The sequence below is a fragment of the Gracilinanus agilis genome, chromosome 5 (genome assembly GCF_016433145.1).
Source record: "Gracilinanus agilis isolate LMUSP501 chromosome 5, AgileGrace, whole genome shotgun sequence".
Taxonomy (NCBI): domain Eukaryota; kingdom Metazoa; phylum Chordata; class Mammalia; order Didelphimorphia; family Didelphidae; genus Gracilinanus; species Gracilinanus agilis.
The window spans coordinates 219817884-219843181 of record NC_058134.1 but is presented as its reverse complement, the minus strand read 5'-3'; the positions used below and the strand labels follow the sequence as shown (position 1 = coordinate 219843181).

General features: G+C 54.9%; 1 protein-coding gene across 2 annotated transcripts in view; it reads left to right on the top strand.

The window, feature by feature from the left end:
* The window catches only part of TOM1 (target of myb1 membrane trafficking protein), a 47655-nt gene extending 22877 nt beyond the window's left edge, over positions 1–24778 (top strand). Inside the window, exons 2-15 of one of the 2 annotated variants that reach the window (XM_044677550.1) lie at positions 2518–2602; positions 4122–4200; positions 4975–5124; positions 5966–6100; positions 6234–6371; positions 8371–8487; positions 9802–9935; positions 10213–10246; positions 10644–10740; positions 11199–11322; positions 16804–16879; positions 21623–21682; positions 23408–23447; positions 23739–24778. In XM_044677550.1, coding sequence (XP_044533485.1) covers positions 2518–2602; positions 4122–4200; positions 4975–5124; positions 5966–6100; positions 6234–6371; positions 8371–8487; positions 9802–9935; positions 10213–10246; positions 10644–10740; positions 11199–11322; positions 16804–16879; positions 21623–21682; positions 23408–23447; positions 23739–23875 — 1406 coding nt within the window. In that variant the 3' untranslated portion in view covers positions 23876–24778. Of the gene's footprint in view, positions 1–2517; positions 2603–4121; positions 4201–4974; positions 5125–5965; positions 6101–6233; positions 6372–8370; positions 8488–9801; positions 9936–10212; positions 10247–10643; positions 10741–11198; positions 11323–16803; positions 16880–21622; positions 21683–23407; positions 23451–23738 lie in introns of both variants that reach the window. The other variant, XM_044677549.1, reaches the window with a different exon arrangement.
* The last annotated feature ends 520 nt before the right edge of the window (positions 24779–25298 follow it).

The following is a 25298-nucleotide window of genomic DNA, read 5'->3' as shown; positions in this document are numbered from 1 at the left end:
GGTGGTGGTGGTGGTGGTGGTGGTGGTGTTAACAGTAATAACAGCTAACATTGATAAAGTATTTATCACAAACTAGGCACTGTGTTAAATGCAATACAAATAATGTCTCATTTGGTCTTCACAACAACCCTGGAAGGGAAGTACTATTGTTATCCCAATTTTACAAATGAGGAAACTGAGATAGAGATGAAGTGGCCTGCTCAAAGGAAGTGTCTGAGGCCAAATTTGAACTCAGGTCTTTCTGACTCCAGGCCCAGTGCTCTGTTCGCTGTGGCACCCCCTAGCTACCTCAGGACTCTGCATTGAAAGGAGAAATGAGGAGGGTCCGAACTAGAGTAGAGACCATGTGCATAGAAAAGAGAGTCCAGAGGAGGGTTTTTATGGAGGCAAAGTCAATGAGACTTGGCAACTGGACAACATGGAACCATTTACTTAGAGTTGGGAAGAATTATAAAAGCCATCTTGGCTGTGCCCCATTCCCATTTTACAAATGAAGAAACTGAAGCCCAGGAAGGTCAAGTGACTTTTCCAGTTATAACAGTAGTAAGAAGGCACATCAGGATCTGAACCTAAGTCTCCTGACTCCATCTAAATCCAAACCTTTCTTCACAATACTATATGCCTCCCCATAACATCAGATATTGGAGAGTTCGGGAAGAGGGAAGATAACCCCAAGATATTGATCTTGCCCAGGTGGCATCTTCCCAGTAGAATGGAAGTTTCTGGAAGGCAGGGACTGTTTTTTGTTCTTTTTTTTGTCTGGGATGGGCTGTGTCAGTATCCCCAGTGTGGGGAGCTCCATTGTGTCCCTCCCCTGAAATGTGAGGACACAGAGTAGGTCAAGTGAATACAACATTTATTAACCTCCTACTGTGTGCCAGGCACTGTGCTAAGCACTGTCCCTGCCCACCAGGCAAACAACTTTGCAAGTTGGATGGGAGTCCCAGGCATTGAAAGGGACTGCTTGAAGGGAGCATTTTGGTGGAGACTTGGAGTAAGTCAGGACACAGCAATGATGAGGAAGGACATTTGTGGCATGGGGCATAGCCTATGAAAAAGCTTGGCAGAGGGAGATGGAGGATCAGCAAGAAAGCCAGTGTGTCTGGGTAGTAGAGTGCTAAAAAGGTGAGGAGAATGACAGGTGGGGCAGGATTTTGAACAGCAAACAGGAGGTAAAAAGGAAGCACTCACAGTGATTGATGCTTATTATACCCAATGTAGTCCTGCTTGTATGCAGCCTGAATTATTTATTTGCAGTAAGTGGTGTTCATTGCTCTAGACAGTGATCTATTCTGCAGGTAGAAAAACTTAGGTGTTAACTTTTGTTTTAAAATTCTTACCTTCTAGCTTAGAATCAATACTAACTAGCTGGGTGTACAGAGATGAGGCCACAACCCAGCCAATCACTTGCTTGTATTCTCTGTCATTAACCAAGTCTCAAAAATGAACCCTTTTGGATTAACTACTTAAATATATAGAGAACAAAGTCAAATTTATAAAAATAAGTCATTCCCCAATTGATAAATGATCAAAGGATATGAACAGGCAGTTTTCAAATGAAGAAATCAAAGCTATCAATAATCATATGAAAAAATGGTCTAAATCCCTCGATTAAAGAAACACAAATTAAAACCACTCTGTGGTACCACCTCACACCTATTAGATTGGCCAATATAACAGAAAAGGAAAATGTTGGAGGGGATGCGGGAAAATTGGGATACTAATACAGTGTTGGTTAGAGTTGCGATCTGATCCAGCTATTCTGGAAAGCAATTTGGAACAATGCTCTAAAACTGTGCATACCCTTTAACCATCAATATCATTACTAAATCTGCATCCCAAGAGATCAAAAGGGAGAAGAAGGGCCTATTTGTCCAAAAATATCTATAGCAGCTCTTTTTGTGGTGGCAAAGAATTAGAAATTGAAGAGTTGTTCATCAACTGGGGAATGACTGAACAAATTGTGGTATGCAGTAGTGATGGAATACGATTGTGCTGTAAGGAATAATGAGCAGGATGATTTCAGAAAAATCTGTAAAGACTTGAACTGATGCAAAGTGAAGTGAGCAGAACCAGAAGAACATGGCACACAGCAATAGCAATACTTCTTGAACAACTGTGAATGACCTAGTTGTTCACAGCAGTGCAGTGATCCAAGACAATCCCAGGACTCATGATGAAAAATCCCATCTGTGCTCCAACAAAGAACTGCTAGAGTCTGAATGCAGATTGAAGCATACTCTACTATATTTCACTTTCTTTCTTTTTTCATTGAGATCTCTTCCACAAAATGACTAATATAAAAAAATGTTTTACCTGATTATACATGTAAAATCTATATCAGATTGCCTTGGGAGGGGGGAGGGCAGAGGTAGGAAGGAGAGAATTTGGAACTCAAAACTTAAAAAAAAAGAGAATTTTAAAAAATTGTTTTTGCATGTAATAAGGGGAAAATTTAAATATATGTATACATATTTTCTAAATGGACCCTTTTGATTTGTGCTTTCTTTCCCTTAGAGAAAGCAACTGATGGATCCCTGCAGAGTGAGGACTGGGCTCTCAACATGGAGATCTGTGACATCATTAATGAAACAGAGGAGGGGTAAGGGGCCTGGCACCCTGAACAATTTCAGGCCTGGGTGGGGCCCAGGATTTCCTTATTACTAAGAGCCATAAAGTATCTAGAGTCAGTCACACTTAAGGAGAGCTGGACACTTCTGGAGGGGAGCACGCCCTTCCCCTGGGGCCACGGCAGAGGGCACAGAAGGACCAGCACGCTTGGCTTGGCCCGGGAAAACCTGAACTGTTAAACTTGCCAGAATCTGGTGCACTATGGAGGGCTGCTCTGATGAATTATTTAACACTGAAGACTCCCCATAGAAAAATTAGTCCTAACAGTAAGAATCCCTTGAGTGCCTATAGCAGGCCTTCCATCCATCCTCACTGATCCAAGCCCTCCTTACCTCCAGCCTTCAGTATCAGCATTTCTTCCTGGATCCTCTCCCTTCCCTCCAGGCCATCTCTCATACCACTCACTGGCTGCCAGGCTGACCTGCCCATCACTCCTCCATATCATCCCCGCTGTGGCCTGCTCAAGGCCCGACTCCCTTGCCTGGAATTCAAGGCCTCAGCCATATCTGAAAGCACCCCCTCTCTCTTTTTCTGACATCTTATTTTCATACATTAGGAACTGAAGCATTAACATTTCCACACACATGAACCTGGGAGTCTCTCTTATATAGTTTGGGCTTTTAAAGTGTTGTACATGCCAAATTTACCCCAGTTTCACTGACTGGATCTCCTTCAAAACATCCATCTCATCTATCTTTTGTGTATTTTTATTTAAACTCTTTCATCTTCACATCTTATAATCAATACTTTGTATCAGTTCCAGGGCAGAAGAACAGTAAAAGGCTAGGCAGTGGAGGTTACATGACTTGCCCAGGGTCACACAGCTAGTATCTGGGACCTCTCATCTCCAGGCCTAGCTCTCTGTCCACTGAGCCACATAGTACACCCAAATATACTTGTGTTTTTCTTCCTTTTTTTTTTTTTTTTTTTTTTTAAAGCCCTTACCTTCTTAGAATCAATAGGGGGTGGGAAGAAGAAAAGCCCTCCCTAAAATCAGTTTAATATAATAGTTGAGCAAAACCAATCCACGTCCTAGCCATGGCTGAAAATGTATGTCTCACCCCCTTGCCTCCCACTGCAGCCTCATGTCCACACACTCAGATCACTTAACCTCTCTGGCTCACCTTCTTCATCAGCAAAATGAGGGGATTGCACTTGATGGGCTCTTCTAGCTTCAGAACTTAGAACCCGTGATCCTCTCCAGGCCTCAATTTAAGGCCATCTCCAGATCTCTGATCTGATACTCTTGTGACAAACCTTTACTCTCTGCCCCAGAGGAAGCAGGCTACCAGCAAATTGTGCGTCAGGGGCCCCAGCCCTGGTCCTGCTGCTTTCAGCTTCCCCTTCTTCACAAGGCTAGTGGAAATGAGTAAGTCAGAGAGTGTTTGGGTTCCCCAGGATTCCTCTCCTGTATTGGCAGCCAAGAAAGCTTCTTTTCTCTTCTCACCCCGTTCTGTGCTACAGCCTCACCCTCTCCTCATTTCCCACAGCCCCAAAGATGCATTAAGAGCCCTGAAGAAGAGGATTGTGGGCAATAAGAACTTCCACGAGGTGATGCTGGCGCTCACGGTGAGTGCCCATCCCTTCCCACCCATCTTGCCCACATCCATGCACATGTTCCTTCTCTGTCTCTGCTCAGAGGGAGACAAGAAAGGAGAAAGGTCTGGGGCCTGTGCTCCGAATGCCTGCTGGAGTCGCAGTGGGGAATTCGAGGCTTTCTAAAGGGAAAGAACCGAATGCTCCAGCCCTGGGTCCCCTTGGACCGGAAGCTTCACCTAGAGGGCTCTGGAAACCAGAGACCAGAAGTCTTAGCCTGTGCGAGAACAACCACATTCGAGGGACATGGGTCGGCCCCATCCACACTGGCTAACTGGCTCTGTCTGTGCAGTGTGTGGCTGGGGGAGGAGGCTGTGACAAGGGGACAGAGGCCCTCCCCGCTCAGGGACTCTGGGCCAGAGGAGGCCAGCTTTCCTCCACTCCATGTTGTATCCAAAGGAGGGTACAAAGTCATAGGGAACATTCAAGGGAGGGAAAACAGAGTGAGGGGATGTTAGTCGTGGTGAAAGGTTTGCCTGGGCAGGGGAGGCGGGTTGAGCCTCACCTGATAGAGTTTTCTCTTCCCACCATAGAGTCTGAGGCTCTGGGGCTGTTATTTCTGCTCCACTTGGGTCAGCTCTGTCAAAAGGCTTTGCTTAGAAAAGACTTATTTGGGGGGCTCCCTGATCTCTAAGTAGCCCCTGACTAGACAGAGACTGGGGGTTTGGCCTTTCCCTGTGAAAGTGATCACCTGCCTAAGGAATAATTCTGCCTGGAATTCTCACCACTACCCCTTGGGCCCTTCAGGTCTTGGAAACCTGTGTTAAAAACTGTGGCCACCGCTTCCATGTCCTCGTGGCCAGCCAGGACTTCGTGGAGGGGGTCCTGGTGAGGACCATCTTGCCAAAGAACAACCCCCCCACCACCATCCACGACAAGGTTCTGACACTCATCCAGGTGAGGATGAGGGGATAGGACTAGGCCACAGAAGTCCAGGGAATAGCAGATGCTCCCAATGAGAAAAGAGACCTTCAGAGAATGGAGAATGGAGGCTGGAGGCCCTAAACCTGTACATTCTTAGGCGTGAGACTGGGAGAAGGAACAAGGCCAAGATCCATAGCAATGCCATCACTGTAAGAAAGATCAGGAGACTAGGAATTGGAGACCTGAGTTCAAATCCTGATGCTGACAGTGTCACTGGGCCACTTTGTTTCCCTTGGCCTCAGTTTCCTGCTCTGTAAAATAAGTGGACTGGGCCCATTGGGCTCCTGATCCCAGCCTGCCCCTGGCCACCTTGCCTCTGGGGACGGAGTCCCTAAGCAAGGCTCTGAGGCACAGGCTTCTCCCCAACTTCAGATAGAGGGACCACATTCTGTGTCTGCACTGTTGGCCTCTTCAGCCAAGATGTCCTCACTGTCATCATAGCCGGCCTTCCATAAACTCCTTTAGCTTTCATAATTCCCATTTTGTCCTCACAACAACCCCATGAGGTGTGCGTGATCACTATCCCTGTATCACAGATGAGGAGACTGAGGCCCAGAGAGGGCAAAAGATGTGATCGCCACCAGAACTAAGGAGCAGATGTGGGATTTGAACCCAGGCCCTGGGACCTTTCCACCAGCCCCCACTGCCCAGCACTGTGCCCTCAGGCAAGCCCCACCATAGGCCTGGATTTCCTCATCAGTAAAGTAGGAGGATTTGGAGTAGCGGGCAGCCAGAGGGCCGTCTAGCTGTAGGGGCCGGGGAGGGAAGGCCCGCCTCGTGATTGGCCTCGTCTGTCCCGTGTTCCCATCGGCAGGCCTGGGCAGACGCCTTCCGAAGCTCGCCCGACCTGACGGGAGTCGTGGCTGTCTACGAAGACCTGAGGAGGAAGGGCCTGGAGTTCCCCATGACAGACCTGGACATGCTGTCCCCCATCCACACGCCCCAGAGGGTAAGGAGGCTCCCACTCAGCCAGGGCAGGCCCTCTCCTTCCCTTGTGTGGCCCGAGCTGAGAGGCGAGCAAGCCGGGAAGAGCCGGAGGAGAGCCGCCCCGCTCCTCCCTCTGATTCCCTTTTCGTCTCTAGTCCGTGTATGGCTCCGAGTCCCCCCCAGGACAGAATCCGTCACTAGCACAGTCCGGCCAGCGCACGAGCCCCCCGCAGCAAAGCGAGCCCTTGCCGTCTGCACCTGACGACGTGCCCGTGATGCCCACGCCAGAGCAGGTAAGGGGCGACCCGGCTCTGGGGAGCCTCTGGGAACGGCCTCGGGGCCATCTGGCACCCGGGCAGCGGCTTCCTGTGGCAGAATCGCCCGCGGAGGGTGATCTCCCTGCCAGGCCCGAAGTTTCCCCCTCCTGAAAGAGTGAGCTGATAGCATTCCGTGGTGCTTCTGTGGAACTTTCTATGAAAGAGAACACTTGCATTTCTCTGGCACCATAAGATTTAGTCTGACTTCTCAGTCATCCTGGGGTATAAACATTGTTCATTAGAAGCTGTGGTTTTTTGTGACTGGGGTGCCCGACTCAGAGTCAGAGGTCCCGAGTTCAAGTCCTGCCTCTGACCCATGTCGTCTGTGAGACCCTGAGCTGGTCCCTGAACCCACCAGAAGGTGCAGAGAAAAGGCATTGGCAGGAGTTTGCTCCATGAGAAGTTCCCCGAACCAATGAAATCTCAGGCACAGACCAAAACAAGCCAAGACCAGTGGCTAGTGCAGCTGCATGGCTGTGTGGCTCCAGTTCTGACTCTCCTACTGGGTGACCAGTGGCCTTTCTGTGTCTCAGAGGCTTCGTCCTTAAACACCCTTAAAACGAGGCAGGAGGATAATTCACGCAGGCTCCTGAGACACGGTTTGGCCCGGCAGATTGAGTACCTACCCGGAGCCTGCCATCCTGCCCAATCAAACAAGGCCAGGCTTAGGAGGCTTCTAATAGTCAATAAAGTTTAAGCACCTACTATGTGCCAGGCACTGTGCTAAGCACTGCAGGTGCAAATAAAAATAAGGACCGGCCCTGCCCTCAAGGGTGGGGAAAAACAACGCCTAAGGCAAAGCTAAAAGGGCTGAGGGCTGGGCTGAGGTGCCTGGCTAGGGGCACGATGGAGAAGATTAAAGTCCAAAAGCTCGTGGGACACAAGGGAGGAAAAGTGGGCTGAGCCCCTCCCTACATGGAGGCTCTGGAACCCATAGCCTGGCCCTCCCACCAGGCACAGGGTCTGGTGGCCAGAAGCATTTGGGCTCAGAGCATCATGCATCCGCCTAGTTATGGTCCTTCCCGGAGTGCAGAGAAGTCCAGGCGTGCCCCCTTCCCCTCCTTCCTCTGTCTCTTGTCTCTCTTCTTTCTCTGTTTATGTCTCTGTCTGTCTGTCTCTCTATCTGTCTGTCTGTCTGTCTCTGTCCCTCTCTCTGTCTCTCTCTCTCTCACACACACACACATATACACTTTGACTGTAGTTGGCCATACAAGTGTTTCCATCCCTCAGTCAACTAAGCCAGCCCCTCTCTAAAAGGGGTCTCGGGGGGGGGGGGGGGCGGGGGGCAGCTGGGTAGCTCAGTGGATGGAGAGTCAGGCCTAGAGATGAGAGGTCCTGGGTTCAAATTTGACCTCAGACACTTCCTAGCTGTGTGACTCTGGGCAAGTCACTTAACCCCCATTGGCTAGCTCTTACCACTCTTCTGCCTTGGGCCCCATACACAGTATTGACTCCCAAGATGGAAGGACAGGGTTGAAAAATAATAAAATAATAAAATAAAAATAAAATGGGCCTCAGACAGGCCCTCCTGTACCCAAGAGCAGAGACCTAGCCCTGCCCATTCCTCTCTGCACTCCAGGAGGGAGGAGCCTGAGGGTCTCAGTGGTCTTGTTAGCAGCTGCCTTGGGCCCCTGGGGGAGATGCTGTAATTCTGCCATCAGCACCCTTTGGGGTGCAGTCACTCTGGCTTGGCTTTCCCTCCCCTCCCAGCTGTGTTTTTGGCTTAGAAATGGTAATGTTAGGGAAGGACCATCAGGTGTGAGGGGCCAGAGATTGGGGGTGGCTGGGGGTAGGGAGGGAACCTCACCTCCACAGGAGTCTGGCTCAAATTCCTGTGGGGGCTGGAATGGGCCCTTGAGCTACTGTAGGGCTGACTCTGGGCCCTCAAGGCTCTGTCACCCATGCTGACCCCTCAGATTGGCCCCTCAGATCTCCATGTTCGCCTAGCCCGGCCATACCTCAATGTGTGTTTCAGATTGGGAAACTGCGCAGTGAGCTGGAGGTGGTGAATGGCAACGTGAAGGTGATGTCTGAGATGCTGGCCGAGCTGGTGCCCGGGCAGGCGGAACCCTCGGATCTTGAGCTGCTCCAGGTAAGGGTCCCTCCCTGAGGGCTGAGCCTCCCACCCCACCTAGCCCCCTGCCAGGTGCCTCCTGCCAGCTCCGGAAGGTGCCCTGGGCTGATAGGAGGGAGCCTGCCAGGTTACCAGGTGACTCAGGATGCGGCTGTGGGTGCCAGTTTAGGGTGCAGCTTTGGGAGGAGAGGGCAGGATCAGGGCCAAGGGTAGGGGCTGTCAGCACCCCCACCTGCTTCCTTCCCAAGGATAGCACCGCCATGCTACATAGGCAAGGGAGCAGTGGAGGAACCCTACGGCCCCCCGGCCTGGGAGGCTTGCGTGGCTCTCGCAGCAGCCGCGTGTTGGCTTCCTTTGGGATCTCCTTCTCTAGACTGACTCTCTTCCCCTTGGTTTCCAGATCTACCCGTCCCCATTCTGTTAGCTCACCAACCGTCCTTTGTAGCTGAATTCAGAGAGGAGAAAAGAAGCAACTTAGCAAAACTGTCCCCCATAAGGGCTGAGTCTGCCAGCGTGTGCAGTGTTTCACCCATCACCCTCCACCTCTGCAAAGAGAGAGAGAGAAGTGCGGCTCAGAAGCTGTGGGGGGATGGCTGGGTAGCTCAGTGGATAGAAAGCCAGACCTGGACTCATGAGGTCCCGGGTTCTAGTCTGGCCTCAGGCACTTCCAAGCCTGTGTGACCCTGGGCAAGTCACTTAGCATTGATTCTAAGGCAGAAGGTCAGGGAGATGGAAGGTGATCTGAAGGGGAAGGTATTAGCAAGTGAGGAGATGGGGAGGTAGCTAGAGCATGAGGGGACCCCGGGCCATCGAGCCCAACGCCATCATTTTACAGACAAAAGGCACGCCCCAGCACAGGCAGTGCCAGGTCTGCATTCATGCCTGCACTCTTGGAGGGTTCCAGTCCAGGCTCTGCTACTTCCAACCCCCATGTCCCTGGGGGAGTCATTGCCCCCTCTGGGGCCCCTCCAGCTTCAGAGCCATGGCCCAACACTGGGGGAGCTGGTGCTTGTGCCATTAAGAGCCACTTACACATGGCGTCTCACGTGGCCCTCACAGTCGCCCACAGGGAGCTGGGTGCTAGTGCTCCATCTCACACCCAGAGAGGTCAAGCTTGTTGGTGAGGCAGGATTCGCACTCGGGTCTTCCTGCCTCCGGGTTCCACACTGCACCACGCTCCGCTCCCACCAAGCCGCCCTGTGCCCCTCCCTGGGGGCACTGACCGGTGCCCGGATGGCACCAAACATGAAGCCGAGATCCTAACTCAGCTCGGACCCATCTGCCCCCTCGGTCAGGTTCCCACCTCCCCTCGCTTGCTCCCCTCGTGACCAGGAGCTGAACCGGACGTGCCGGGCCATGCAGCAGCGAGTCCTGGAGCTGATCCCCCGCGTCCTCAATGAGCAGCTCACGGAGGAGCTGCTCCTCGTCAACGACAACCTCAACAACGTGTTCCTGCGCCACGAACGGTAGCGCTGAGCCCGCCTGGCTGCCGCCCCCTCCAGGAAGGCGGCCGGGGCGTGCGGGGGGCGTAGAGTCAGGGCGCACCCGGGGCCCTTTGCCAGGGGCAGCTGGGAGCATCTCCTCGGGCAAAGCCGGGCCAGGACGGGCCCTCGAGGGTGCCCAGGCCTCCGGGGGGGGGAAGGGGACGGCTACTTAGCTCAGGCCCGTCTGCCGGGGCCTTCCCAGCTCAGGGTTCTGGAGCTCGGTGGCCCCCGCCCTGAGCCCCCTCCTGCTTCCTCCCAGGTTCGAGCGGTTCCGAACGGGCCAGCCCACCAAGGTAAGAGCCTGGAGAGGGTACCTCCTGCCCTTACGGCCCTGAACTCCTCTGGGGGACGCTGAAAGCCCCCCTTCACGCCCCCTCCATCTCCCGCCTCCACACCTTTGTACTGAGCAGCTGTCCCCATCTAAGGTCCAGGCCCAGGCAGAGCCTTTGTTTCTGTCAGAACTCAGCGTAGGAGCGCCCGGCTCCACAAGCATTCCTCTGAGAGCCCGTCCTCCCCCCACACCGAGGGCCCCTCCATCCCCTGCTAGGCCGGAGGCTCCCTGAGGCCGAGGCCTGCTGCGGGGTCCTCACTCCGAGGGATTGCCTGGAGGAGCGGCCAGCAGTCCTGCCATCCCTGCCCTCCGGGGGCTCCCCCGGCCGCCGAGCCGCTGACCCCGCTTCCCTTCTGCAGGTCCCGAGCCAGGGGGAGCCTGCCAGCAATCTGATTGACCTCAGCTCGGGGCCTGCCCCCGCCTCGGACCCCCTCCCCGCTCAGCTGGCCGGCATGAGTAAGTGAAAGGCGGCACTCGCGGGCCTGGGCTGCTGGGCCCTCCCCTGGGTCTCCGGAGGCCCTGAGGCCCACCCTAGGAGCCCGGCCTCGGGGCCGCCCAGCCCTATAGCGCGGAGGAAGGAGACAGTCTTCCCCTTCCTGCTCCTAGCTCAGAAATGGAATGATTCCTCCCATCTCCATGCCTTTGCACCGGCTGTGCCCCATCCCTGGAATCCTTCCCTTCCTCAACCTGACCTCCAAGCGCACCTCGTGGAAGCCTTCTCGGGCGAGACAGCCCAAGCTCCCCCCCTCCCCGGGCCCAGCCTCCCCGCCACGTTAGAGAGGCAGCGAGGTGCTAGTGAGCGCCGTCCCCGCCTCCCCGGAGCCCGTGGCATTGGCCCCGGGAGCCTCCCTTCTTACCCGGCCCGGGCGGTGCTCGTGGAGCGCTCACTGGCCGCCCCGGCCTCTTTCCCACAGGCCTGGGCCCCGGCGGAGGCGGCGGTGCCACCCTGCAGGCTCTGCAGACCCCAGCAAAACTGGAAGACGAGTTTGACATGTTCGCTCTGACTCGGGGGAGCTCACTGTCCGAGCAGCGCAAGGAGTGAGTGGGGGTGCGGGAGGTTCTGGGAGGCTGTGGCACCCCCATCCTTGGCGCCCCAGGCCCCAAGAGGGAGGAGGGGGCCCGTGTGCCCTGGTGCCTGCCGCTCGGCCGGGCCTCCTCAGCCCCCACGGTCTGGCCGGGGAGCCCATCCCTAAGTCTGGCCTGGGAGTAGGCTGAGCCCCGGGCTTGAGACCCAGCATGGCCACTCACTGTCTGCAAGGAAGGGGGAGCCCCCAGGGCCCCTCAGAGCCTTGGTCCTCCCGGCCGAGTCACTCCCCCACCAGACCTCAGTTTCCTCATCTGTAGAATAAGGAGATTAGACTTGGTGGCCTTTGAGGCTCCATCTGCTCCAAACCCAGGATCTGATGTCTGCTCTGGGCCAGGGGGCTGGACCAGACAGCCTGTGAAGGCCCTTTGGCCTCCTGACCAAAGAGCCTCCCTATGGAATAAGGAGCTCAGGGGCAGCCAGGTAGCTCAGTAGATGAATGCCAGGCCTGGAGAAAGGAGGTCCTGGGTTCAAATCTGGCCTCAGACACTTCTAGCTGGTGATCCTGGGCAAGTCATGTAACCCCCATTGCCTAGCCCTTGCCTTTCTGTCTTAGAATTGATACCAGGTCAGAAGATAAAGGTTTCTAAAAAAGGCAATAGAGGTAATATTTAGGGGCAGCTGGGTAGCTCAGTGAATGGAGAGTCAGGCCTAAAGTCAGGAAGTCCCAAGTTCAAATTTGGCCTCAGACACTTCCCAGATGTGTGACCCTGGACAAGTCACTTAATCCCCATTGCCAGCCCTTACTGCTCTTCTGCCTTGGAGCCAATACATGTTAGTGATGCTAAGGTAGAAGATGAGGGTTGGAAAAAAAAAACAATTAGAATTGGACTAGAGTGACCTGAACTCCACCCAGTTCCTGGGCTCGGACCCCTGGATGTGTAAGCCAAATATTAAGGGCTACACCAGTGAGAATAAAGAGGAGGCAACCAGGCCACCTCTGTGGCTAGGGAGACTTCATGGCCAAAAAGAGGAGGCTAGAGGCCTTCACAACCAACATATCCTTCGGGGCATTCAGTTGAGACACTGGCACAAATTCATGGGGCTCCGATCCATCCCTCAGAGGGAGCGAGGCGGGCGAGGGCACCACAACCCCGAAGAGCCTGCACCCTGCCCTCCCCCCACTCCTCAGTCCCTCAGCCCCCACCCAGAGTGGCCCCTAGCAGAAAGCCAGTTGGGGGTGTTGGTAAAAGTGGAGGGTTTTGCCCCAGCAGGTGCTATTTATCTGCCCAGATAAGGCTGCCCTCTCTGGCTCCGCTCTGTGCCCTCGGGGACTCCTCCGGGCATCCTGGGGGCATTCTCACAGGAATCCACACTGGCCTGAGTGCCTCCTGGGAAACCAGACAGGCTCTTCCTCCCCTGCTCTGCAGCTGGCTCCAGAAGCCTCATCAGGGAAGATTGTTGTCCTCAGGGCCTAGCTGTGGGCAGCCCCTGGGATCCTAGCAGGGAGGAGAGGTCACCCCAAGAGTACAGGCCACAGGCTCCCTCGGTGCGTGCCAGACCCCCAGCATCCAGGTCGGTGAGATCTCTGCATTGAGGCTCTCCCAAAGGAGGCTCCTGCCTCCCCACTCCGGCCAATCTGCTTTAATCCCCAAATGGGATTGTCTGTAGTTCTAGGCAATTCCTTGGCACCTGGGTCGGGCCACTGCTCGCATGAGCTCCAGTTGGAGTGGACTTTAAAGGGTCATTTGGTCCAGTCCTCCATTGAGCCCCAGGCCCTCCTGCAACATCCCCAGCAGGTGGCCACCAGCCGGCCTTCAGCTGGCAATCTGCAGAAAGGAAGCCCCCATGGGGAGGCAGAAAGGACCCTGAACCCTGTTTCAGAACCTGAGGTTAAACCCAGCCCTTCACCTACTGCCATGTGACGTTGAGCAGTACTTAAGCTCTGGGAGCCTCAGTTTTCTCACCTGTAGGCAGGGTTTCAGATGGGACTGATCCCTGAGGGCCCTCCCAGCTCTAGGTTGAAGATCTCAGTCCCCTCTTTGGGCCTCATTACTGAGTGGCATTGGACGAGTCACCTTCGCTTTGGTCAGTGTTCAGTGAGGGCCTCCATGGCACGCTCCAGCTCTCCGTCTTGTTCTTTGAACCTGCTGCGCTTTTGGCTCACTCTGATTATTGGAAAGATTTTCCTGCTGGGAACTTGCGTCTTCCTCCTTCCTTCACCCTACCTTCATGGCTCCCAATTCATCAGTAAGCGCTTTGGAGTTCTTGAAGTGGTAGCAGGAATAGACTTGAACTCAGCCACATGTGCATGTATGGTGAAACAGTGGCTGCTGTCTTTGGCCATGATATGTGCTGAAGTGAATTTAGAGGAAAGCAGGGAATTGAGCCACAGATGCTGGCCTCATTGGCCCTGGGCTCTGGCTAGACTACAGGACTCTGGTCTTTGGTTTCCTCATCTGTAAAATGGCCAAGTTGGACTTTGTGGCTTCTGAAGGGAAAATGAGAACTCTGGGAGTCAGAGTTCAGTTTAGGACTGATGAAAGGAAAAGCTTTGCTGAACAGCTTGAGGCACCCTAAAGTGAGAAGGGCTGCTGGGGGAAGGAGAGAGGGGATCTCCTTACCAGCAGTCTTCAAATGAAGGCTGTTGCCCCTTGGCAGGGATACCCCAAACAGGATTTCAGTTCAGGTTAAATCACTTGGCCTCTGAGGGCTCTACCATCTTGGAGAAATCAGAGGTGATTCCAGGCCTCCTCATTCCACTTTGTCCTTGGGTGCTAGTGTCTTCCTGGTCCTAGTCTGCAGCTAATTTCCAGCCTACAACCTGCCCTGCCTCATGATCTCTGCTTATTCCTTGATTTCTCCTCGACTGCCCGACTCCTCCCCCACCACTTGGCCTCCACCTTCACTCCATCATCTCGGTGATGATATGGCTGATTCATTGATCACTGGGCTACCTCCTGGGCTTAATGGCCAAGCTTTCAGCCACTTCCTCCCACTCCATATTCCACCTCCACTGCCCAGGGTCACAGCAGGAGGGGCCCTAGGAGAGTGAGCTGGCAGGGGGCAGGGTGGGGAATGAGGCCACTAGAAAGGTAGAGTCTTTGCTGGCTTCCTCCAACCTTGACCTGCTACTGTGGTGGAGAAGAATGCTGCAAAGAGGGAATCCCAGAAGGGCAAGGGATTAAGACAAAAGCTGGCCTATTGGCCTGTACTTCTCACTGCCGTCCCCTTAATGAACCAGTTGGCTGAGCTCTCACTTCAGAGGGGAAGCACATGCCCTGTGGATCCAGTAGGGCCCAGCAGATTTTTCTGCCCAAGGAGCATCTTCTATTTATTCCCTGCACTCAGCTGGAGCTCTTCTTGCTGCCTATGTGTGGGCATGTCTGCCCAGCAGTGCTGGAAGCACCTGAAGCCCTTCCTCTCCTTCTTCCTCATTAGTGGCCTGGTGGCCGCCCTCTTCTTCCTCCTGCATGCCATCGTGTATGGCAGCCCCTTCACAGACAAGGACTTCTTTGACAAGTTAGACCACAGATGGCCTAAGCCCTCAGCTTCCAACCACACTGGAAGGGTCTGATTCTCTTCTCTCCCCCATCCCCCTCCTTGGCTGCTAAGAAGGATTGGCAGTAAGGGTAGCCTGCCATGGCCCTGAGGACCCTCGTCCCCCATGGTGCCCCTCTCCCTCAAGAAATGATGTATGTACGCTATGTGCCCATCCGTGCTGGGTGGGGAGGAGATGGAGAGGAGCTAAGTTATAGGGTGGGAGCAGCAGGGGCATGAGGTGCACAGGAGGTGTGGGAAGGGAACAGTGTGCTTCCTGGTGAGCAGATGTTTGCCTTTCTAAAGGGAAGGCAAGTTGTACGGCCTCTTTAGGATAGGTGTATCTGCAGGTATTTCTCTTCCATTTCTGTATCAGGATTGGAAGAAGTGTGGTGTGATAGGAAGAGCCTCAGGCCAGAAGGCCCAGCTCACCCTGTTTTCTTTTCCTAAAATGAGCTGACCCCTTCCTGCCTGAGCCTCAGTGGCTTGGCACATTGTCTCTTGTCCAGCCCTTCCTTTGACAGATGAGGTTGCTGAGCCTAAAGAGGTTAGGACTTACCTAACTAACATCCCAGAGGGGGCAGGCAGCAACAATCCCTGTACTATTTCTTTGGCAAGTTCTTTCTTAATGATGCTGAGAGATGTTTGCTAGGAATCTGGGGTAGTCTATTTGCAAGGCTTCTTTAAGGCCAGAATAAACAGCCATCCCCAGGAGCCAGGAGAATGATAAACTTGATCTCTAAGTCACAGGGATACTCATTGAGCATTCAGTTGCCGCCTTACCCAGAGTGTTAGGTGTCCTGTGGCTTGGAGAGATCTGTTTCCCCAGCCACGTGGGTCAGCTATAGCCCACCTAACCTGCCTGCCAGGCACCTTCAGAATTGGGCTCTCCAAGATGCCAGGGAAACTATATGGCCTCCGCCCCAGCTCTGGTTACACCCTGCCTCTCCTGGGGCCTTGCTCTCAGACACAACAGCAACTGGCCTTCTTCCCTAATTTCCTGGCTGCCTCCCAGCCTCTTCCAGGCTCTCCACCTTAGCACCTCTCGGTTGTTTCTCTGGATTGTGGCTGGGTCTGATGAGACTTGGCTCCTCCTTAATACTGTGGAGAGAACAGACTGACTCACTTCCTGAGGCTTGGAAGGGAGGAAAATGGGAGTCACTCTGCCTGCAGGGCTCAGTCATGATAAAAATGACAATAGGAATTGGAGCTATAATGTCTTTACTTTGGGAATTCCCAGGTGAGGCTGCTCTGCCTCCCTGGGTAGGTCAGAACCTCTGTTCTGAGACACATTAGTGGGTGCAGTAGCCCCTCCTTAGCTTGGCTTCTCCTGAGTGGCTACATCGGTCTCTTTCAGGGTCAAATACGAAGCCCCCCAGGAAGGGGGGGGGCCTCATCCTCACTATTTCCCTGCTCCCCTTCCCAACCCCAGGGCTCTTAGGAAGATCCCCTTTCTGTACCCAGCTAGGGTTTGCAAGGTGCTTTGTGTGTATATATCTTAGTGGATGTCTGTTATTCATGTAGATTGTCTCATTTAATCCTTACAATAGCCCCCTGTGGTTAGCATTATAGCCCCCTTTTACAGATGAGGGAACTGAGATTAAGTGACTTGCCCAAGGTCTCACAGCTAATAAATGTCTGAGGCAGGATTCAAACTCACATCTTCCTGCCTGTAGGTCTCAGGCCTTAGAAACATTCCTAGATGTCCTAGATTCCTAGAAAACAGGATTAAAGACTAGATCTGATTCCATTCTGCAGAGGAAGGAAGTGCGCTCAGGCCAACAAACCCCCTCCCCCCTCCCCCACTGACCTTCCATTAGCCCAGGTGCTAGTTCCCTCCAGACTCCTATGGGTGCAGTAGCGCCACTCCTGCCTATGGACCTTGGCGGCCTCACATCGTTCATAGCCCCTCCTTAGCTTGGCTCCTCCTGAGTGGCTACATCGGTCTCTTTCAGTGTCAAATACGAAGCCCCCCAGGCTAAGGACGGACTGGCAGGAGCACTGGATGCCCGGCAGCAGAATACTGGAGCGGTAAGTGGGGGGGGGGGGGGCGGCCCTGTGCCCAGCTCCGTGCCCATCCCAGAGGCTATGGAGACAAAACCAAAGCTGTCCCCACCCCCAGGGGGCTCACATTCTCTTGCACCGCAGTAGTCCAGGGGCCGCTGAGGCTTCTATCTCATGGTCACCCAGCTGGGTGGGATGATGGGATGGAGAGTGCTGTGGATGGGAGGCCAGGAGGACTCGATCCCCCTGCAGATGCCAAAGAGCAAGTCCCTTCAGCTCTCTAGGCCTCAGTTTCCTTATCTGCAAAAGAGGGGATTAGACTCAGTGGCCTCTTATGTTCCTCCTTCCCTAAGTCTGGGATCCTGTGAGAAGTCCATGCCAGAACTCCCAACACCATGCCTTCATGTAGGGCAGCTGAGGAGGCCACACCTCGGGCCTGGGCCCACCGAGCAGCTCAGTTTAAAAGCAAACTGGGGGGCTTAACCTCTAGGCAGGAGTGTTGGGGGAGGGACACAGGGTGGGCAGAGGGAGCGTGGCATGGGACGCCATCACGCGGAGGGCAGAGCTCGTCGAGGGCAGCCCTTTCATCTTACAGAAAAGGGAAGCGGAGGCCAGAGGTTTCCCAGGTTAGCACAGATGAGAAACATTGTGGGAAATTAAGCGGCCTGCCCAGGCTCACACAGCTAGTGTCCAGGGCAGAATTCAAACTCAGGTCTTTATGACTCCAACCCTAGCCACTAAACAACCAGGAGACGCGTGGGACTTTCCCTAGTGGGCTCCACGAAGAGGCAGAGGACCTGAGTTCAAATCCCCATAGGACCTGGGGCAATTCCTTCCCCCTCTGCACCTGTCTCTTCATCTGCAAAATGAGGGGGTTGGGCTCAGAGGAGCCTCAGACCCCCTCCAGCTCTCAATCTCAGAGCCTGTGGCTGTGGCCTTGACCTAAGTGATTCCCCTCACTGGGCTTCAGTTTCTGCACCTCTAAAATTATGGGCCCCTGGGTGGGGGGAGCTTTCCTGTTCTTTGTCCTGTGAGCTCCCGCAGAGAGCCCCAAAGCAGGGCTTAGTGTGAGGCTCAGGGCTCTGTGGGTGTGCATGTATTGGGGTCCCAAAGGCTGGGGGCTGGGAGGTCTACACTGGCGGGAAGACTGTAGGAAGGAATGGGTCCTGGCTTCATTCATCTTTGATGGCTGCAGGGCAGGGAGTGACTTCAGGTTCAGGCTGTCTAAAGCCTCAGTAAAGGCCTAGCTGTGGGATGGGGAAAAGGAAGGGGGGGGGGGGGGGGGGTGTTCCTGGGTGCAAAGATAAGACTTCCATAGAATGTCAGAGCCACATGGGCTCTTTGGGCCATCAGATCCAACATCTTCATTTTTTTTTTTAAACCCTTACCTTCCATCTTAGAATCAATACTGTGTATTGTCTCATAGGTGGAAGAGTGGTAATGGTAGGCAATGAGGGTCAAGTGACTTGCCCAGGGTCACACAGTTAGGATGTGTCTGAGGTCAGATTTGAACCCAGGACCTGCAGTCTCTAGGCCTGGCTCTCAGTACACTGAGCCACCCAGCTGCCCCCCCCAACATCCTCATTTGACCGAGGAGGGAACTGAGGCCCAGACCTGCCCCCATTTCTCAGAGGAAGAGACCAAGGCCCAGGCACACAGGGACTGGTGTGAGTAAAGCTGGGTGGCCTGGCTAGCCAGGGGCACAGCTCAGACATCCCCCAGATCTCCTGTCTCCTGGGCCAGTGAGCTACCCACTGGGCCCTCTGCCCCCCCCCCCCCCCCCCGTTTGAGCACACACAAAACAATTAGAAAGCGGCGAGGAGAATAATGAGTTCTAGTTCCTCCCGTTTCTGCGGTGCCCCTTGTTCGCCCACAGCCGCCCTGGCAGATTGGATAAGCATCCCAGATGAGGAAACAGATTCAGATGGGGTTCAGGGCTTGTTCAGAGGCAGCCCGCTGAGGCCAGCACAGGAGATGATAACGTCTGGCTTGGAGTGCGAGCCCAGAGCCAGCCCGCCGGGCATCACCAGGGAGTCAGGACTGTAGCAGATCCCCTTCAAGGGAAGAATCCCAGGCGTCATTGCTATCAAGAAGTGCAACAGGCCCGTGTGAAGGACCCTAGTAATATTGAAAAGGAAGCCACATTGGAGATTTCTGCGGGGGTTGTAGCTCCTCATAAAGTGGTGAGCAGGAGCCACTGGGTGCTCAGTGGATAGAGCTCCAGGCCTAGAAGCGGAGGCCCTGGGTTCAAATGTGGCCTCAGACACTTCCTAGCTGGGTGACCCTGGGCGAGTCACTGAACCCCCATTGCCTAGTCCTGACCACTCTTCTGCCTTGGAACCAATACATGATATTGATTCTAAGACAGAAAGTAAGGGGTTTTTGCTTTTTTTTAAAGAAGTGGTGAGTGCCCTGACACTAAAAGTGTTCAAGCAGAGAGGTTGTGGAGGAGATAGAGGAGAGATTCCTCCTGAGGGGAAGGGACTGGACAAAATCGCCTCTGCGATCATGTGAAAGTTCATAGCACGCCGGCTCTGCTCAGAGCCTGCAAGCCTCAGCACTTCACATCGTGGAGTCCTCAAGTTTGTGAACTTGCTTCTCTGACCCATCCTCGTGAAGCTTTTTGGATCCTTGGACCAAGACACTTTAGAGCGTTTAGAGGGGCCGAGGCCCTCTGTGAGGTAGGGGCAGGGGTGGAGCACCTCCATTTCCTCCCCTTGTTCCTCAAAAAACAATAAGTCGTCTTGAATTGACGGCATCTCTCCATGGGGAGACCCGGGCATCCTGGGGACTCCCATAGTCTTGTCCTTTGTCCGCCTGGTCTCAGTAGCCTTCAGCGCTAATGTTTTCTCAACTAGATGGAAGGCAGCAGTGAGGAGGCCCTCAGCACCTGGATGGCGAATCAGGGAATGGTGAGGCCGGGCCAGGCCCTCCAGGGGCCAGGGGGCCCAAGGACAAGGGGAGCATTTGGGAGCATGAAGCAGCACAGTGGAGAAAGCAAGCCCACAAGGGCCACTGGCCAAGGACATGGGGCCTCCCCTTGTCCAGGCAGGCCTCTGCTGCCGGGGTCCCCCACATGCTCCTCTGCCCTCCTGGGAAGGGACGGAGCAGAGGCTACTGGGCACTTTGCTGAAACTGGCTCTGGCTCTCCCTTTCTCTTCTGCCTCTACAGCCCTGGGCATCTGGTGCTTCCCCAGGGGCCCGGTTAGACCGCCTGGGAATAGGCCTGGGGAGAGCTTTCTCCCTAGGCTGTGCTTTCAGGGACAGCAGGCCTGGAAAGGCTATCCATGGTGGGCGAGGATGCCCAGGAGGACTCCTCCTGCTTGGCTTGGGTTCTGTGTGGCTTCTGCTTCTGACCCGTTCTGGGGTGACGGCCCATGGAGGGGACAGTGCTCGGGGATTATTCTGGAGCTTGTGGATGAGTTGTTGGTTGAGAACAAACTCCCTCTGTCTCTGTCTCAGTATCTGTCTCTCTTCTCTCCCTTGTTCCCTCCCTCTGTCCCTTTCTCCCTTCCTCTAGCTCTCTTCTTCCCTCTCCCTCTCTCCTCATTATCTCTTAGCCATGATTTCTGAAAAAAAAGACAAGCTTCCTCAAACCCTTTGTTGCTGTCTCTCTGGCAGCTGAGTCCTTGTGCAATAACCATTGGTCTTGTAGCCCAGGCTGGCCTGTTTTCCTCTGACCCTTCTCTTCCCTCCAGCTCTTCAGAGAGTTCTATTGGGAGCTCTGAACCCCAGAGGCACATAAGGGAGGGTGGTCAGTCAGTCTGTGGTGCCCCCATTAGAGAGAGAGTAGAGCCAGAGAAGTGAGGGTCAGCCCTGAGCCACAATCCAGTATGAGGGGGCTCAGGCAAGACTGGCCTCTTGGGCCGACAGCTCCTGGACCTTAAGAGGGGGCACCCCTGGGCCAGGAGGGGCATCCTCCCCAGGTTCATCTCTCTACCATTAACTGGTCACATTCCAGCCAGTCTCCTCCCCTAATGATGTAAACTATAAGAAGAAATCACCCAGAATTCTGTGCAGAGCCCTCACCCACCTATGTAGAAAAAGCCAGCCTCAAAGCCTGGACGGCCGGGGTCAAGTCTGGCCTCTCATACATCCTGGCTGTAAGATCCTGGGCAAGTCACTTACCTCTAGTCCAGTGGTGTCAAGGGCTGTACACTGACGTAAAAAACCACAAATTAACATTATCTGTGTGGCATTATATTTGTATTTATCTTGTGAAACACTTCCCAATTATTTTTTTAAACCTTACCATCTGTCTTAGAATTAATATTGGGTATTGGTTCCAAGACAGAAGAGTGATAAGGACTAGGCAATGGGGGATAAGTGACTTGCCCAGGATCACCCAGATGAAAAGTATCTGAGGTCACATTTGAACCCAGGACCCCCCAACTCTAAGCCTGGCTCCCTGTCTCCTGAGCCACCTAGCTGTACCCTCCCATTATTTTTTAATCTGGTTGGAGCCAGGATCTAGATATTTCTTAAGTCTCAAAGTTGAGAGAAGATGCCAGCCTGGACTGAGAGAGGGAATTTTCTTCCCTGGAGCTCCCTTTCCCCAAGACATCAGAGGCCTAGGGCTCCCTATCCCTTATTTGATCACACAGCAGCCCCACAAGGGAGTGGGGTGGGGAATCGCCTGTCTTACAAGTGAAGAAACTGAGTCAGAGATGAGGGGCCTCGCCCTAGGTCCCCCGGCCAGTGCATCCTAGAGCAAAGTCTTCCCCTCGAGGGCCGTGACTCGTGTTCAGTGTCTCCCTCCTCACCTTCCAGATCCCGGTCACACAGGCATGCCTCATGGAGGACATCGAGCAGTGGCTTTCCACCGACGTGGTGAGTAGCCCCCGTGGCATGAGGAGGATGAAGGAGGATGCCGGGTCACCTCCGGCCGATGGGAGCCGTGCAGCAAGGACAGGGAAAGGGCCAGTGTTGCTGCCTCTCCATGGGAAGGACCAGCCCCAACTTGTGTAGATGAGGAAACTGAGGCTGGGGCAGAGCAGGGGGCTGGCCTTGGCTACAACAGTGACAGCTTCCCTTTGAGGGAGGAGTCAGTGCCTGAGCCTGAGGGGCAGCTGTCTAAACAGGGTGAGGCCAGAGGGGGATACAGCCTCTCCTCCAGCATGGGCCAGGCGGCCCCCAGCATCCCTCCAACCCCAGGATTCTGAGCGGGGAGGGAGCAGGCGCCCCTGGCATTGCCCACTCCCAAACATCTGGGGCTCTCTCCTTCCCTTGTGGTCTTGGCAGGGGGCCGTGGCTGTATGGAGACTGTCTCCCGCCATCCCATCATATCCCTCTGCTCCTGGCAGATCAGCTTCAAAGGAGGGGAACTAGGTGGGGAAGTGGCTAATCTTCCTGAGTCCTAATTTGGTCTCAGACACCACCTAGCTATGTGACCCTGGGCAAGTCACTTCACTCTACCTCAGTTTCCTTATCTGTAAAATGAGCCAGAGAAGGAAATGGCAAACCTCTCCAGTATCTTTGCCAGAGAACCCCAGATGGGGGCAGAGTCAGACACTGAAAAAACAACTGAAATGATAACCCCAGTGAGCTTAAATTCTTATAGAAGTGATAACCCATATATAGGTAAAGACTGAATACATGTGGATCTACCCAAAGGAGCTAAATACCGGGGAGTCGGGGCACAGCAGGTAGGGGCTGAGGTAGAAAAGACTTCCGGCAGAAGGTTAGTGCCTGAGCTGTATCTTGGAGGGAGAGAGGAGGGAGGCTATTCCAGGCCCATCATGCAAAGTCACGGAGATGGGAAATGACAAGTCATGAGAAGGAATAGAGAGGCACCACCAGCGGGGAAGACGTGTCCTAGGAGGCTGCAAGGGTAGACGGGGACCAGGTGGTGAAGGGCCTGAAACGTGAAGCTAAAAGAGTTTACACCCCCGGCCAGCAGATAGAGCCAAGCCTGGAGACAGAAGAGGTCCCAGATTCAAATCTGGCCTCAGATGCTTCCTAGCTGTGTGACCCTGGGCAAGTCACTTACCCCCCTCTCTTCTGCCTTGGAACTTATTTTCAGTATCCATCCTGAGATGGAAGATAAGGGTTTTAAAAACTAAATAAGGGTTTATGCTGCAGCCAAGCACAAGGAAGAAGATTCTCAGGCTCTTGGACTGCCCATGATCTAAGTGGCAGCTCCTGGGATTTGTCCACTGAAGGCAAAAGTTCTTCCCTCTGCATGTCACCAAAGATGGCTGGCCATCCTTGTCTGCCTTCTGCGGCTGTCAGTCTGTCCCTCCCCTCTTCCCACCCCATCTCCTGTCTTCCTCTCCCTGCCCTCCACCGGTCATCATGTCCTGTAGCAGTGATCGCCGCTCAGGGTTCTGGGGGCTGCCTCCGTGGGCAGTGAGGGCCTCTGCCCTGGAGGCCTTCCGGAAGAGGCTGGATGCCCACCCGGGAGGAGCCGTGGGCCTCTGGTTGGGAGGGTCGAACCCCCGCAGCAGACCCGGGAGCCAAGGCTCAGCTTCCTGTGACTGCACGAAGGTATAAACGGAAAGGGGTCAGGCCTCGCTGGGAGGCCGTGACCCCAACGCCCTTCTCCTTCTTCCTCAGGGGAGCGAAGCGGACGACTCCAAGGGGGTCACCAGCGAAGGTAGTGGTCTCCTTTCCTGCCTTCTCAGCCCTTCCCCTCCTGGCTGCCCACACTCCGAGGGAGGGAGCCAACCCAAGCCCCTTCTCTCTCCATTTAAAAAAAGGTTTCCCTCGTGCCGCCCTTGTCCAGTACTAGCCCCTAGGCCAGAGGCCAAAGCAAGCCGCCATCGGCATCTTTCTCCGGCCCACAGCCCGTTCCAGACCTCTACTGGGAGGGACGAGTCCCCTGGAGCCAGGCCCCCCTCTGTCACTGGCGGCCTCCCTAACCCTCCTCTCTTTCTTTCCATCAAAGAATTCGACAAATTCCTGGAAGAGCGGGCCAAGGCTGCTGAGAAGCTCCCCACCCTCCCCAGCCCTCCAGAAGGGCCGCCCGGCTCTGCCCCCCAGAAGAAGAAAGACAAAGACGATGACTCCCTCTTTGCCTTATGAGCTCTGGGTTCGAGGGCCCTGCACCCAAGGGGACTGGAGGCCCCTTTCCTTTTACCTGCTAGGCAGAGGCCAGGACAGGGAAGTCCAGCCTCATCATTTAGGCTGCTTTGGGGTGGTTTATTAGCTCTTATCCCAGGAGGAAGCTCAGGCTGGGCCGAGAATGAGGCAAAACTTTGTAGGGAAGACTCGGGCTGCGTCCTGGGGGCTGGGGCCAGGGCAGATGGCCGGAGGGCCCGGAGCCAGGCCGGCTGGGCTCTCTGCTCTTCTGGCCCCTTCCTTCCCTCCCCCTCTCCAGCCACTACCTCTACTGAGTACTCGTGGCATCGGCCTTTCTCCCTTAGCTGACGCCTATGCTCTGGTCCGCCCCCCCTCAGGGCAGCTCCCTGAGGTGCCCCTCTCTGCCCCCCACGAGGATGGGCAGGGCCAGGGTGGGCCTCCCCCCATCCCGTCAGGTTTCTGATGCTGCTTCTGGATCCATCCCCTGGACAATCAGCCCCGCCTCTGCCCGTGCCCAGGAATGCTGCACGAGCCGCCGATTCCTCCCTTCCCCGGCGGGCCCTTTCCTAGCTGCACAGACCAGGGGAGGGCTGAGGCTGCCCTGGCCCTGGGGGCCCCTGCAGAGGAAGTGCACTTTCTAGGCAGAGCCCGGCCCCCTCTGCCCCTGGGCCACCCGATGTGCCTTAGCGCTCCCTGCTCCTCCGGGAGCCTCCCCGCCCCAGCACCCCCTCTCTCCCTGGGGAATAGGAGTTAAGAGTGGCCCAAGGCAGCCTCTTCAGCAGCCAGGAGCACGTGAGGGCGGAAGTTAGGACCCAGCTGGGCCGGGCTGACTCGGGGGAGCCCGTGTACCTGGGAGACTGGCCTTTTGTATTACTACATATTAAAAGTGGAAACGCAATGCCTCCATCCCTTTGTTGGCCTCCACGCTGCAGTATGGCCTCGGCCCTCCAGGGGAGACCCGGAGAGGGAAAAGGCGATAGCAGACCCTGACGGGTGAGCAAGAGCAGCTCCGGAGAGCTCGAACACGGCCCGGAGGCGAGAGGGACCCTCGGGCGCTCCCTCGAGTTCCCACCAGAGCAGGGCTTCCCAGTGGTGCAGGGGCTCCGCTCCGGCTGCCCCTGCTGTCCCTGGCACCTCTTTGGGAGCCGGGCCTTACACCCCAGTCATTTAACAGAGGAGGGAACTGAGGCCCAGAGGAGGAAAAGAACCCGTCCTGGGTCACGCACAGGCTGAGCAGCAGGGCCCTCAGAGCCTCTCCAGGCCCCCCCCCCCCCCNGCCCCCCTGCACCATCCCACAGCAGAGGGGAAGGGAAACAAGCAGGGAGGCCAGAAGCAGCACCAAGTGGAATCGCTCTCCTTGGTGGCTCCTGAGCGCTCTGACACCTAATCTTCAAGCAGGGAACGCTCCGGAGCAGCTTCTTCATTT